The sequence below is a fragment of the Beta vulgaris genome, chromosome 6 (assembly GCF_026745355.1).
Source record: "Beta vulgaris subsp. vulgaris cultivar EL10 chromosome 6, EL10.2, whole genome shotgun sequence".
NCBI lineage: Eukaryota > Viridiplantae > Streptophyta > Magnoliopsida > Caryophyllales > Amaranthaceae > Beta > Beta vulgaris.
This window is the reverse complement of record NC_079207.1, coordinates 13463542-13475841: the sequence shown is the minus strand read 5'-3', so window position 1 is coordinate 13475841 and position 12300 is coordinate 13463542. Positions and strand designations below refer to the sequence as shown.

The 12300-nt window shown below is 37.0% G+C and overlaps 1 protein-coding gene across 1 annotated transcript; it reads right to left on the bottom strand.

Moving 5' to 3' along the window:
- On the bottom strand, positions 1-570 carry LOC125498873 (uncharacterized). Its single transcript, XM_057395675.1, has one exon. It carries the CDS (start codon positions 568-570, stop codon positions 1-3), a length of 570 nt encoding a protein of 189 aa, XP_057251658.1.
- Between the last annotated feature and the right edge of the window lie 11730 nt (positions 571-12300).

Here is a 12300-nt window from a genome sequence, read left to right as displayed (position 1 = left end):
CTATGGCTGGGAGGAAGGACGACCTCCACCACCACCCCCGTGCTGCCGACCACCTAGACCGCCGCCGCTGCCACCCTTACCACCGCCGCCGGAATTCCGGCCTTTGTGAGAAGGACGTTTTTGGCCCGATTTTGCACCGTGAGTACCGTGAGCCTTAGGTGGCGAGTCGGAACCACTGTTTGTGTCGGCCAAAAGTGCCGAGGAAGAAGAAGAACCAATAGCCGCCTTCTTAGCTAATCCGGCCTCCTCAAGAACCAACATAGACCTTACTTGATAAAATGGAGGAAGAGGATCACTTTGACGAAGAAGAGTGCCAACACCATTATTGGCCTCTGTAAGACCCGCCACAAGTTGTAAAACAAGACGGTTATTGGATACCGGAGCACCGACATTTTTCAGTTGGTCAGCCAACATTTTTAACCGTTGACAATACGAGGAAGCATTCGAGAAATCTTCCATGACGGTGTTAGAAAACTCCTGTTCAAGAGTGACGGCACGGGAAGATTTATTATCCAGAAAAATATCCCGGAGACGTTCCCACGCTTGTAGTGCCGTGGAATCGGGTTCCATGATGGTATTGAGGAGGTCCGCGAAAATGGTCCCGTAAATCCATTTCAAAACTGTTGCATCAATGGTGGACCACTCCTCTTTTTCAGCATCCGTAGAGGGTCCTGGAACCGTGGTTGAAGGAATTATGTGATGAATCACACGATTATAACGAGCATGAATTTTGAATAACTCCGCCCACGTGGAGTATTGCACGTTCTCAATGTCAAGAGTAATAGGGATGCTTTGTTTGATATTAGAATTAGCAAGAAAAGAAGAAAGAGAAGAAGAAGAAAGAAAAGAAGAAAGAGAAGAAGAGGTTGAAGATGAAGAAGCACCAGTCATGGTGGCGCGTGGGCAGAACGGCGTCGGTGACGCGTGTATTTGCTAGGGCACAGCGGAAGGTAGGAAACGTTAAACCCTAAGCAAAACTGATACCATGAAGAATATTGGAAATATATTCCTTGCCTAATGCAGATTACAAACTAACGTTATATACTATAGATTACAATAGGAAGCCCATGATCCTCTCCAAACAATCAGCACCTAATTATGTGCACTTGCCTAATCAGTTATCAATTAGAATATTAACATATTATAATTACATTGACTAAGTGATAGAGTATAAATCTATTCCTGGGGCCTCAACCATCAGCTTAAGCTTTTGGTTGAGTTGGTCCTTTGACATGGTATCAAGAGCCAACGTGACAAAAAGGTCACGGGTTCAAATCTCATCCACCCCTCATTTCTCAGTGGAATATTTAGCGCCAGGTATGAGGGTGACCTGTGTTGCATCCACACTTCAATCCCAAAGGGCTCTTGCGTGAGGGGACGTGATAGAGTATAAATCTATTCCTGGGGCCTCAACCATCAGCTTAAGCTTTTGGTTGAGTTGGTCCTTTGACATATTATAATTTCACTATTTATTTCGGCAAATTAGTGTAATTTCATTTTTAGTTTGATTTTTGTGTCGTTGTTATTGTACTCGAAATTGATTTGTATTTTATAATACCTTTTTTGTTACAAATATGTACTAAATTTTTTAAATAATTATTTCGAAATTTATAATATACAATACAGACTTAAATTAATCATGTTATTTGAATATAAGAATTGTTCTTTTTTTTCAACTAATTTGAAATAACTTGCAAGATCAAAAACAATTATGTACCTTTTTTAGAAGTTTGCAAATCGCCAATGGACAAATGTGAATCTCCTCGTCGAAATCGTATGTTTTTCTTAGTATGTAAGTTGTATTGACGTTATAGCGTATTGATAATTTTTTTGAGTATGTAATTGTAAATGGTTCATGAGAACGAAGTATGTAATTGCTAATGGATTATAGTTTGTAATTGAATTTTCTTGTTTTTGTAAAGCTTTCTCATTTGAGTTGTATAACATGAATTATGCAATTCTATTGATTTCAGCTGACTTTTGATTGATTGTTACAGTTGTATTTCCGATAGTTTTTTTTGAAGTCTGACTTTGGTTGAAATTAGGTTTATAATTTAGAAAGAGAAGGGGGTAAAATAGTCTCTTCAAATGGGGACATCATAGCTCCCCCTCTTTCCTTATATAATAGAGTTAAGAAATTGAAGTGACCGATTATTACCTCCGCCCCTAGCCCCCTACCTAATTGTTTGCTCTATTCTTCTTTAGAGACAAAGTCTTATGTTTGATCTTTGACAGCAAGATATCATTAATCTACAAATAACAAAAGGGTTTTTACTTATTAACTTATAAAGCAAATTATTATAGTAGTTTTTTTTAAAAAAAAAGCCCAAATATTTACATCTCTTTGGGAAATGACTTATATGGTAAAATATTACTATTAAAGTGGATAATTTTGGGGGATGACTATTAGGATAAGAAATCATATCTGAGCACTCTTCGACCTTCGTACCTTATGGTTACCTTTCACGAATTTCATGTAAGTACTTATTAGTTTTTTCTTGTTTCACGTTATTCTAAACTAGTGCACAGAGTTTAACGAGGAATGCGCTAGTGGTTTATCATTGGATCAATAAGCAAGGGTTGGCAAATGATAACCCAATCCAATAAGATCCATCCCAAAATCTACCCAAGTGTGTTTGGGTTGAGATTCTTGACATGTTTAAGTAAATGGATCGATGTGAAACTGATTTAAAATCAAAATAGGTTAAGTTCAAGTTTAAATTTTTAACCTGAAAGCAACCCGCCTAACCCATTTAACCTTAGAACATATATTTAGTCTTTAGTCTTTAGGCTTTTCCTTTGTTTCAAACATTTTGTGCCAAGCCCAATGCGATCGTTTGTTCACGTATGGCTACTTCACTAATTCACCTTTCCTTTCTCTCTCATCTCTTATTTATATTCCATCTATCTTCGTTCTGCAAAGAAGCTACGGATTGCTGGTTTATATTTTAAATTCTCACTCAATGTTCTTCAACATCTTGTTAAAATCATACATTTTTGTTGAATCAAAGAATATGAGAAAGAAATTCGTTCAATTAGAAATTGACGTTCAAAAAATGAAATGGAATGAATTTGCACAAGTGTTAGGAATATAAAAGATAAGATGGAGGTAAAAGATAGAATTAGGAATAGGTTGTTATTCCTAATAGGTTGTATATATATATTGAAGTGATGAATGAAAAAGGGTGACGAGAAATTAACCTAAACTTAACATGGTATCAAGAGCCAGAGTTTGAAAACCTCTCATCCCTGAAATCTGAAAAACCGAACCAGAAAAAAAAAAAAAAAAATTCACTCGACATTCTTCGAAGCTTTCACCCTTGAATTCTTCCGAAATTTTTTTTTCCTCCACCCTCAAACTCACGATTTCACCATAGATTCCCCTCTACGCACCTACTCTCGCGGTGCTCGACGGGTTCTAATGACAGAAAACACAGAATCTTCTATCCCTAAACTTGATCCTGCCTATTTTCTAGGCTCGAATGATAATCCCGGCACCTTAATTACTCCTATACAATTGAAAGATGATAATTTTGATGAATGGGCACGCGCGATTCGCATGTCTTTGAACACAAAACGAAAACTTGGATTTTTGGAGGGTACAATTCCCAAACCCACGACGCCGGAAAAGCTGGCGGATTGGAGCACGGTTCATTCGATATTGGTCTCGTGGCTCTTAAACACTATTTCTCCGAATATTCGTAATAGTGTTTCGTTTTATGAAACAGCTCATGAATTATGGACTCATCTGAAGGAACGTTATTGCGTTTCTAATGGCACCCGGATTTGTCAACTCAAATCTCAGATTAGTGTTTGCAAGCAGCAATCGATGGAACCTTTGGCCGACTATTTTGGTCGTCTGACTCGATTGTGGGACGAGTTATCTTCCCAGGAAGTGGCGCCTACCTGCTCTAGGGGTGGCGCGCAGTGTGAAGTTGTTAGATTTCTTGAGCAGCAGCGTTCTGCTTATCGTCTGCATCGTTTTCTGATCGGGCTTGATGATTGCTATGGCCCTATTCGATCCAACCTTCTCGCGCTCCCCTTGCCAACTGTGGCTCGCGCGTATCAAGTTATTGCTCAGGACGAACGCTTGCGGGGAACCCGTGGCTCGCCGGGTGACGCCCTGGCGTTTAAGGTGGATGCTCGCCAGAAAAGTCGCGCCCCTAATGACTCTAGCCTATGTTCTCACTGTCATCTCGAGGGCCATGATATTACCGGTTGTTTCGAATTGATAGGGTACCCCGAGTGGTGGGGGGATCGCCCTCGTGGCCGACGTGAGAGGGCGCCAACCCGTGGAGGTCGGACAGGCCGCGGCCGAGGCGACAGGGGTGTGCCACAGGCTCGCGCCAACAAAACGGTGGCGGCAGGTGGGAGTTCGACTGAAAAACCGAATGGTGGTGGCTTGTTGCCACGCGATCCTGCAAGTGCTGGTCTCGCAGGAATTTCGACTGACCAATGGCAGAATCTGTTGGATTTGCTGAATCTGCCTAAACCAAAAGATCGTCTGACGGGTGAGTGTTTATGGATTATTGATACAGGTGCCACTCGTCGTTGTGTGCGCCGCGAAAAATTTCTGGATGTCCAGTGGGTTTGCCTGATGGTAGTTCTGTAGACGCTACTCATGAAGGAGAAGTGGTTTTACCGGAAAATCTTAAACTTCATAATGTTTTATTTGTCCCTAACCTTGATTATAATTTGATTTCGATTCCGCAGTTAGTTGATTCTAACAACTGTATAGTTCAATTCACTAAAACATTATGTGTGTTTCAGGACCGCAGGACGAGGACGCTGATTGGAGCGGGTGAGCGGGAAGATGGACTTTTCTTTTTCCGGGGCGTTCCTTAGGTGAAGATTAACGTTGTGGATGGCCTGACATCCATTGATATTTGGCATAGGCGTCTGGGGCACCCTTCGGAGAAAGTATTGCGTCATCTATCTTGTGTGAGTCCTTCTAGTAGTAGTAGTTGCAATAAAGATGTGTGCGATGTGTGTTTTCGTGCTCATCACCCTAGAACTAGTTTTCCTATGAGCAATAGTAGAGCTAGTCGGATGTTTGAATTAATTCATTGTGATTTGTGGGGTCCATATCGCACTAAGTCTACCTGTGGTGCCTCTTATTTTTTTACATTAGTTGATGATTTTTTCCGTTCTGTGTGGACATATTTACTTTATAATAAATTGGAGGTTGAATCTATGTTTTTGCACTTTTTGGCTTTGATTGAACGTCAATTTGACCAGAAAATAAAATATGTGCGCAGTGATAATGGCACTGAATTTAATTGCCTCAAACCTTATTTTCTGCAACAAGGAATTATTTTTGAGACTTCCTGTGTAAAAACCCCCCAACAGAATGGTAGAGTAGAAAGGAAACATGGTCATATTCTAAATGTTCCCCGGGCATTGCGATTCCAGGCTAATCTTCCTTTGAAATTTTGGGGGGGATTGTGTGCAGGCAGCTTGTCATTTGATAAATAGAACCCCTTCTGTTGTTCTGGATTATAAGACCCCTTATGAGTGTTTGTTTGGTAAGCTACCTTCGATGACAGATATTAAGATTTTTGGGTGTTGGTGTTATGCATATAATATTTCTCATGGGGGTGATAAATTTGCAAGTAGGAGCAGACGGTGTGTCTTTCTTGGTTATTCTTATACTCAGAAGGGATGGAAATTATATGATTTGGAGTCCAAGAAATATTTTGTTTCCCGTGATGCGAAATTTATCGAACATAAGTTCCCTTTTAGTGAGCCTGCCCCTGAACCTGTGTCGCCTGTTGTTCCTACCCATGTGGATACTTATGAGGAGGAGATGAGCAGACCCCTAGTTGACAACTTAGTGCCGGATGTTGGCACCATTGGCGCACCGGTCGGCGGGGGCAGTGCCGGAGGCGGCGCCTCGTGTGGGGGATGGTGGGGTGCCACAGGGGGCATCTCACGTGGAGGAGGGCCCTGCTCCCATGCAGGGAGGGAGTAGCGAGGGTAATGTTATGGAGCTTGGTAGAGGCAAAAGAACCAAAATTCCGAGTAAAAGTTGCAGGATTTTGTTACTCATACTGTAGTGAAAAAGAAAAGTTCATCAACTCAGGCACCTGCTTCGACAACGTCCTCAGGTACTCCCTATCCTATTACACATTAGGTTAGCTGTGAGAAGTTTTCTCCTAAACATCGCAGGTTTCTAGCAGCTATAACTACAGGGTGCCCTCCCAAATCATTTAAAGAGGCTATGAAACATGAAGGATGGCGGGAAGCCATGGGAGCTGAGATACAAGCTCTAGAAGATCAGGGCACATGGGAATTGCAGCCACTTCCTCCTGGCAAGAAGGCCTTGGGGAGTAAGTGGGTATATACAGAAAAATATGATGAGAAAGGGAATCTTCAGCGGTTGAAGGCGAGATTGGTTATATTTGGCCATCATCAGGTGGAAGGGATTGATTATAACAAAACTTTTGCCCCAGTAGCAAAAATGACGACAGTTCGTACTTTCCTGGCAATTGCAGCAGTGAAGAAATGGGACATTCACCAGATGGATGTCCACAATGCCTTCCTACATGGTGATCTAGAGGAGGAAGTATACATGAAAATACCCCCTAGTTTTCAGGAAAATAATACTAATCTAGTGTGCAGGATGAAGAAATCATTGTATGGCCTGAAGCAGGCACCTAGATCGATGTTGGTTTGCAAAATTGGCCACTGCTTTGAAAACATATGGGTTTAAGCAGTCTTACTCTGACAATTCCTTGTTTACGTTCTCCAGGGATACTATTCAGCTGAACGTTCTCATCTATGTGGATGACATGATTATTGCGGGAAATGATCAAAAAGCTTTACTGAACTTTAAAGCTTACCTTGGGCAATGTTTCAAAATGAAGGATTTGGGTGCTTTGAAATATTTCCTTGGTCTTGAGATTGCGAGGGGGCCACAGGGAATTTTTATGAGTCAACGGAAGTATGCATTGGATATCATTGCTGAGGCAGGGTTACTTGGGGCTAAACCTGCAGACTTTCCTACGGAGCAGCATCATCAGCTGGCTGTGGCAGATGGCCCTGTGTTTGATGATCCAGAGAAGTATCGCAGATTGATGGGCAGATTGATTTACCTTGCTGTTACCAGACCTGATCTAGCATATTCTGTACACATTTTGTCACAGTTTATGCAGGTACCTAGGGTAACTCACTGGGAGGCCGCTTTAAGAGTGGTTCGCTATTTGAAGAAAAACAGGCCAGGGCATCTTATTTCGTTCTGATAGTGATCTCTGCCTTGAGGGATGGTGTGATTCGGATTGGGCAAGTTGTCCTATTACTCGGAGATCGCTGAGTGGGTGGTTTGTATTGTTGGGATATTCCCCAATTTCCTGGAAGAGTAAGAAGCAGCCTACAGTTTCTCGGTCGTCTGCAGAGGCAGAATATCGTTCGATGGCAGCAGTTGTGTGTGAATTAAAGTGGTTGAAACAACTACTAGGTGATCTTGGAATTCAACATCCGGCAGGGATGCAATTATATTGTGATAGCCAATCTGCCTTATATATTGCCAAGAATCCGGTGTTCCATGAACGTACTAAACACATTGAGGCAGATTGTCATTTTGTTCGTGATGCTGTGACTGAAGGTCTTGTGAATCCGTCTTATGTTCCTACTAAGTTTCAGTTGGCAGATATTTTTACAATAGCACTTGGTAGGACTCAGTTTGAATTTTTGTTGTCCAAGTTGGGCGATCGTGATTTGCACGCTCCGACTTGAGGGAGGGTGTTAGGAATATAAAAGATAAGATGGAGGTAAAAGATAGAATTAGGAATAGGTTGTTATTCCTAATAGATTGTATATATATATTAAAGTGATGAATGAAAAAGGTGACGAGAAATTAACCTAAACTTAACAACAAGTCAAGCAGAAATTTGAAAAAAAAGAAGATATTACATATTTTATGAACAATTTATGAAATTTGCGCAATCCAAGCAAAAGTCAAGCTGATATGAAGAGATTAAGTGAAGGAATTGCAAAATTTAAGTCAAAGCAAAACATAGAAATGCTTAACCCGTTTTTCCCATAAACAAATTTTGAAATAAAAAATTCAGGTTAAACATGTCGGGTTCAAGTCAACCCATTTATAAATAAGTTAGTTATAGGTAGGAATTTCTAACTTGGTTTAGCAAAGCGAGTCGGGTTGGGAGTGTTGAATCGTTTATGAATACAGGTCAATTTGACTTGATTATCAGCCCTACAATAACCCTTCCGGCCTACAAGTTCCTTTTTTGGTGCTACTCCCAGTGCAAAAAAAAGATACATAAAGGTAGATAACACTAGTAGAATAATTGCTTATTGTTACGGTCAAAAAGTGGCCTATTGCTGCGGTTTTGGGCGCTCAGCTGCGGTTTCTAGCACAAAACCGCAGCAATATTATTATTTTATATTAGAAAACATCCAGTATATTGCTGCGATTTTTAGGAAAAACCGCGGCAATATACTATATTTTATAATTAAAAACTAAGCATATTGTTGCAGTTTATGGTAGGAAAACCACAGCAATAGGCACGCAACAAGTAAAAAAAAATTATTCTTAAAAATAAAAAATTAATTTTTAAAAAGAACAGTAAGCATTCCAGATGAAACCAACATCAAATCTCTCTAATATTTTCGTTCATATGAAGAAAAAAAAGAAACATCAAATCTATATCAGATCTTCGTTCAGATGAAGGAAAAAAAAAACAATCCAACGTAACTTCATATAGGCAAAAAAAATTATAACCAAACCAGATCTGAAAAATGAAATCAGCATCAAAAACCAAAATTAAACTAGATTTTAAACTAGAATATGAACTCAGATCTTAACATAATTTATTAAAAAACAAAATGAAAAAAAAAAACAAGATCTACACATCAAATCTAAATAAAAATGATAAAAATGAAAAAATACAGAACCAAGACGCGGCGACATGCGAGGTCTCGAATTGTGAGCGACGGCGAGGTTTCAGACTATGTGTGGTCTACTGGGCGACGAGGATTTGCGAAAAGACGAGATTTAATTTGCTGGGCGACAACTTTGCCAGAAGACACGGTCTTCTGGGCGACGACGAATTGCGAGAAGACGAGATCTGCCGGAGACGGCGAGGTCTCGGACTCTTTAAAGACGCCGACGAGCAGACGAATTGTGAGCAACGGCAACGTGAAGAGAGAGAAATTCACCTCAGAAAAATGTAATGAAGATGGAGCGCCATGGGTGAGGGTGAACTGAGAGAAAAGAACCGGTGAGGGTGAACTGAGAGAAAGAAACCGGTGAAAGGTGAGTGAAGGGTGAGAGGGGGAGTGATAGGAGTGAAGGGTGAGAGGTCCGAGTGAAGGGTGAGAGGGGGAGTGAGAGAGGACGCGTGAGAAAATAGTAAGGAAAAAAAACCCTAGCTAGCTGATACACGCCTTTTATATATTTTGTTAATACTTTTTAATGATATTGTTGCGGTTCTTTTTAAGAACCGCAGTAATATATCAAAATATTATTTTTTAATATTATTTTAATATATTTCCGCGGTTTTTGACAAAAACCGCAGCTGTCTGGTCAAAAAGTCAACTTTTTTCAAAAAAAATCCGTTGAAACTATATTGCTGCGGTTTTCAGCCGAAACCGCAGTTATATAGTTATTTTATATTTTTTCTTTTTTTATACGTGATATATTGCTGCGTACGGGTAAAACCGCATCAATAAGCAATTATTCTACTAGTGTAAATAAAAAAATTCTAAAGGAAAAAAGAAATTGAGTACAGGGAATCTAGATAGAATTTCTTTTTGATGATAACGTTGTCTCTACTCTTTAGAACTGTCTAATAAATTATGTTTTACAAGTTTAAGGTTACAAGTAAAAATAGGTTCAAACTTGAGCATTAAATATACTTTTCAAATCTTGCTAAGGACGAATATTTGTAAATGCATTCTTTTTTGTATTTAAGCACATGGAATTCATGGTTTATGATAACATCTATACAAATATATCAAAAAGCGTTTCTATTAAAAGAATGGTGCCACATTGCTCTTTTCTCAAACTTCTAATTCACACGTATATAATCTCATTTGAAAATATTAAAAATGTGTAGTTATAATTACTAGGATTCAAATGCATGACCTTTGAAATAAAATATGAGAGTTTAACCACTAATCTACAACAATTTCAATATTTAATGCTTCAAAAGTAAAACTTAATAGACTCTTATAATTATATGTAACTATTTTTTTTTTTATTCGAATGAGGAATAAATCCAAAGATAATTATATGTAACTATAAAGACATAGAACAAGCTTTTTGATCTCTAACACTTTTATTAGTAAGTAATAACATAATAATATATTGAAAAATTCCTTAGAAGTTTTTTTTAGCAACTTATCATGTCATAACGTTCATTTTTCAATTTCGTACTAGACATAATATTATGAAAAGCTAATAAAATCAATTAGTATGAAATTTATAAAATAATAATAATATATTGAGAAATTCTCAATGGTAGCCTTCAACTTTGGATTTTTATCATTAGTAGCCAAAAACATTTTGAGTATGAGAAATAGCCTTGAGGTTTTGGCTATACATAAAAATGTCACATTAACAAGGATTTTTCGTTAAAACTTGTTGAAAGAGTTGTTTTTAACTAAGTATGGTTCCATAAGGTAGAATGATATGAGTTTTCTTTGTAGAATCTACTTTGCGTTCGTGTCTTAATAAAAAGTTATTTCACTCGATTTAAAAAAAATATGAGTAAAAGAAAGTTTGTCATGGACAATTTATGTTGTTTTAGATACTAGAGACCTTAATTACGAAGAAAACAATCTTCTTAACAATTATGGCAGAATCTCAACGTTAAATCTTATAATCAAACTTTTTTTGGCTACCAATACTCAAAAGCCAAAATTAAGAGCTACCACTGAACATTTACCTAATACTTCCTCCGTTTCTAAGTAAGGGCATGTTCTCTTCAGCATAAAACAGCTGAACTGATCTGAACTGAACTAAACTGAACTGAATTGAATTTAATTAAATTGAATTGAATTAATCTGAATTGAATTAAATTAAATGTAATAAATATATAAATAAATATTTAAACAATAATAATATAAATATTAAATAATAATTATAATGATAAGTAATAATAATGAATAATAATAGTATTTTGGATATTTTTAAATGATAGTTATGAATAAATAATATTAATAATCATAATAAATTAAAAATAATAATAATAATAATTAATAATAATAATAATAATGATAATTAATAATTATTTTTATATTATTTGTATTAATATATTAATACTGGATGATGATTATATAATAACAATAATATATAAGAAGTAAATTAATATTACTATTTTAATAATTAGATTTAATAATATAATAATATTTAGTAATAAAAATAATGATTGGGTCGGACCGTGCAAAATTGCATCATAAACCGTTTCGACGCGATTTGATTGGTTATGGGCTAAAAAACGTGGGTTTATTTGTGCTTTTGACCTAAACCGTGTTTCTTCTAATAATAATAGTAATAATAATGAGTAAAGCTATGATAAATAAAATAATATATTGAAATAATAATAATAATAATAATAATAATAATATACAAATAAATAATAAATAATAATAATAAGAGTAAATAGTAAAATACCAACATAATAATAATATTTAACAAAATGGTTATAAAATAATGGAGCTGAACTGAACTAAATTGAACTGAAATGAAAATAAGCTGGGGAGAACATGCCCTAAGTGCAACATTTGCATAGTGTTTACTATTCACAGTTTAAACTTTAATTAGCTTTGGTGATTTACATTTTAGGAAAGATATAGTCATGCGGGATCTTGTTATATTTGTCTGAATGTGATTTTTTTAAATATCAACTTTTTATAATTTTTACTTATTGATAATTGAAGATATTAATGGTTATAATAATACATTGACAAACGTGAAAATAAGAAGTGTTGCACTTATTTAGAAATGGATGAAGTATATTTCTAATTGTAACTGACTCAAAATATTACACGGACTAAATTACTAGTTGTGGCATTACAAAGTCGTGACCTCTTAAACATATTTTCTTTTTTGAGCATCTTGACCTCTTAAATAAATTCTAAACAACAGGCTAAATATTAGCCTAGTCATACTCATAGTCATAATGTACTAATGATAGGAGTTAGTTCAAGTGGGTAGAGCGCTCCCCCTTAACCCTTGAGGTTAGGGGTTCGATCCTTACCCCCAAATATATTACCTAAGGGTTAGTCCTTAGACTGATTTAATTTCCTAATATAAAAAAAGTCATAGTGTACTCTCAC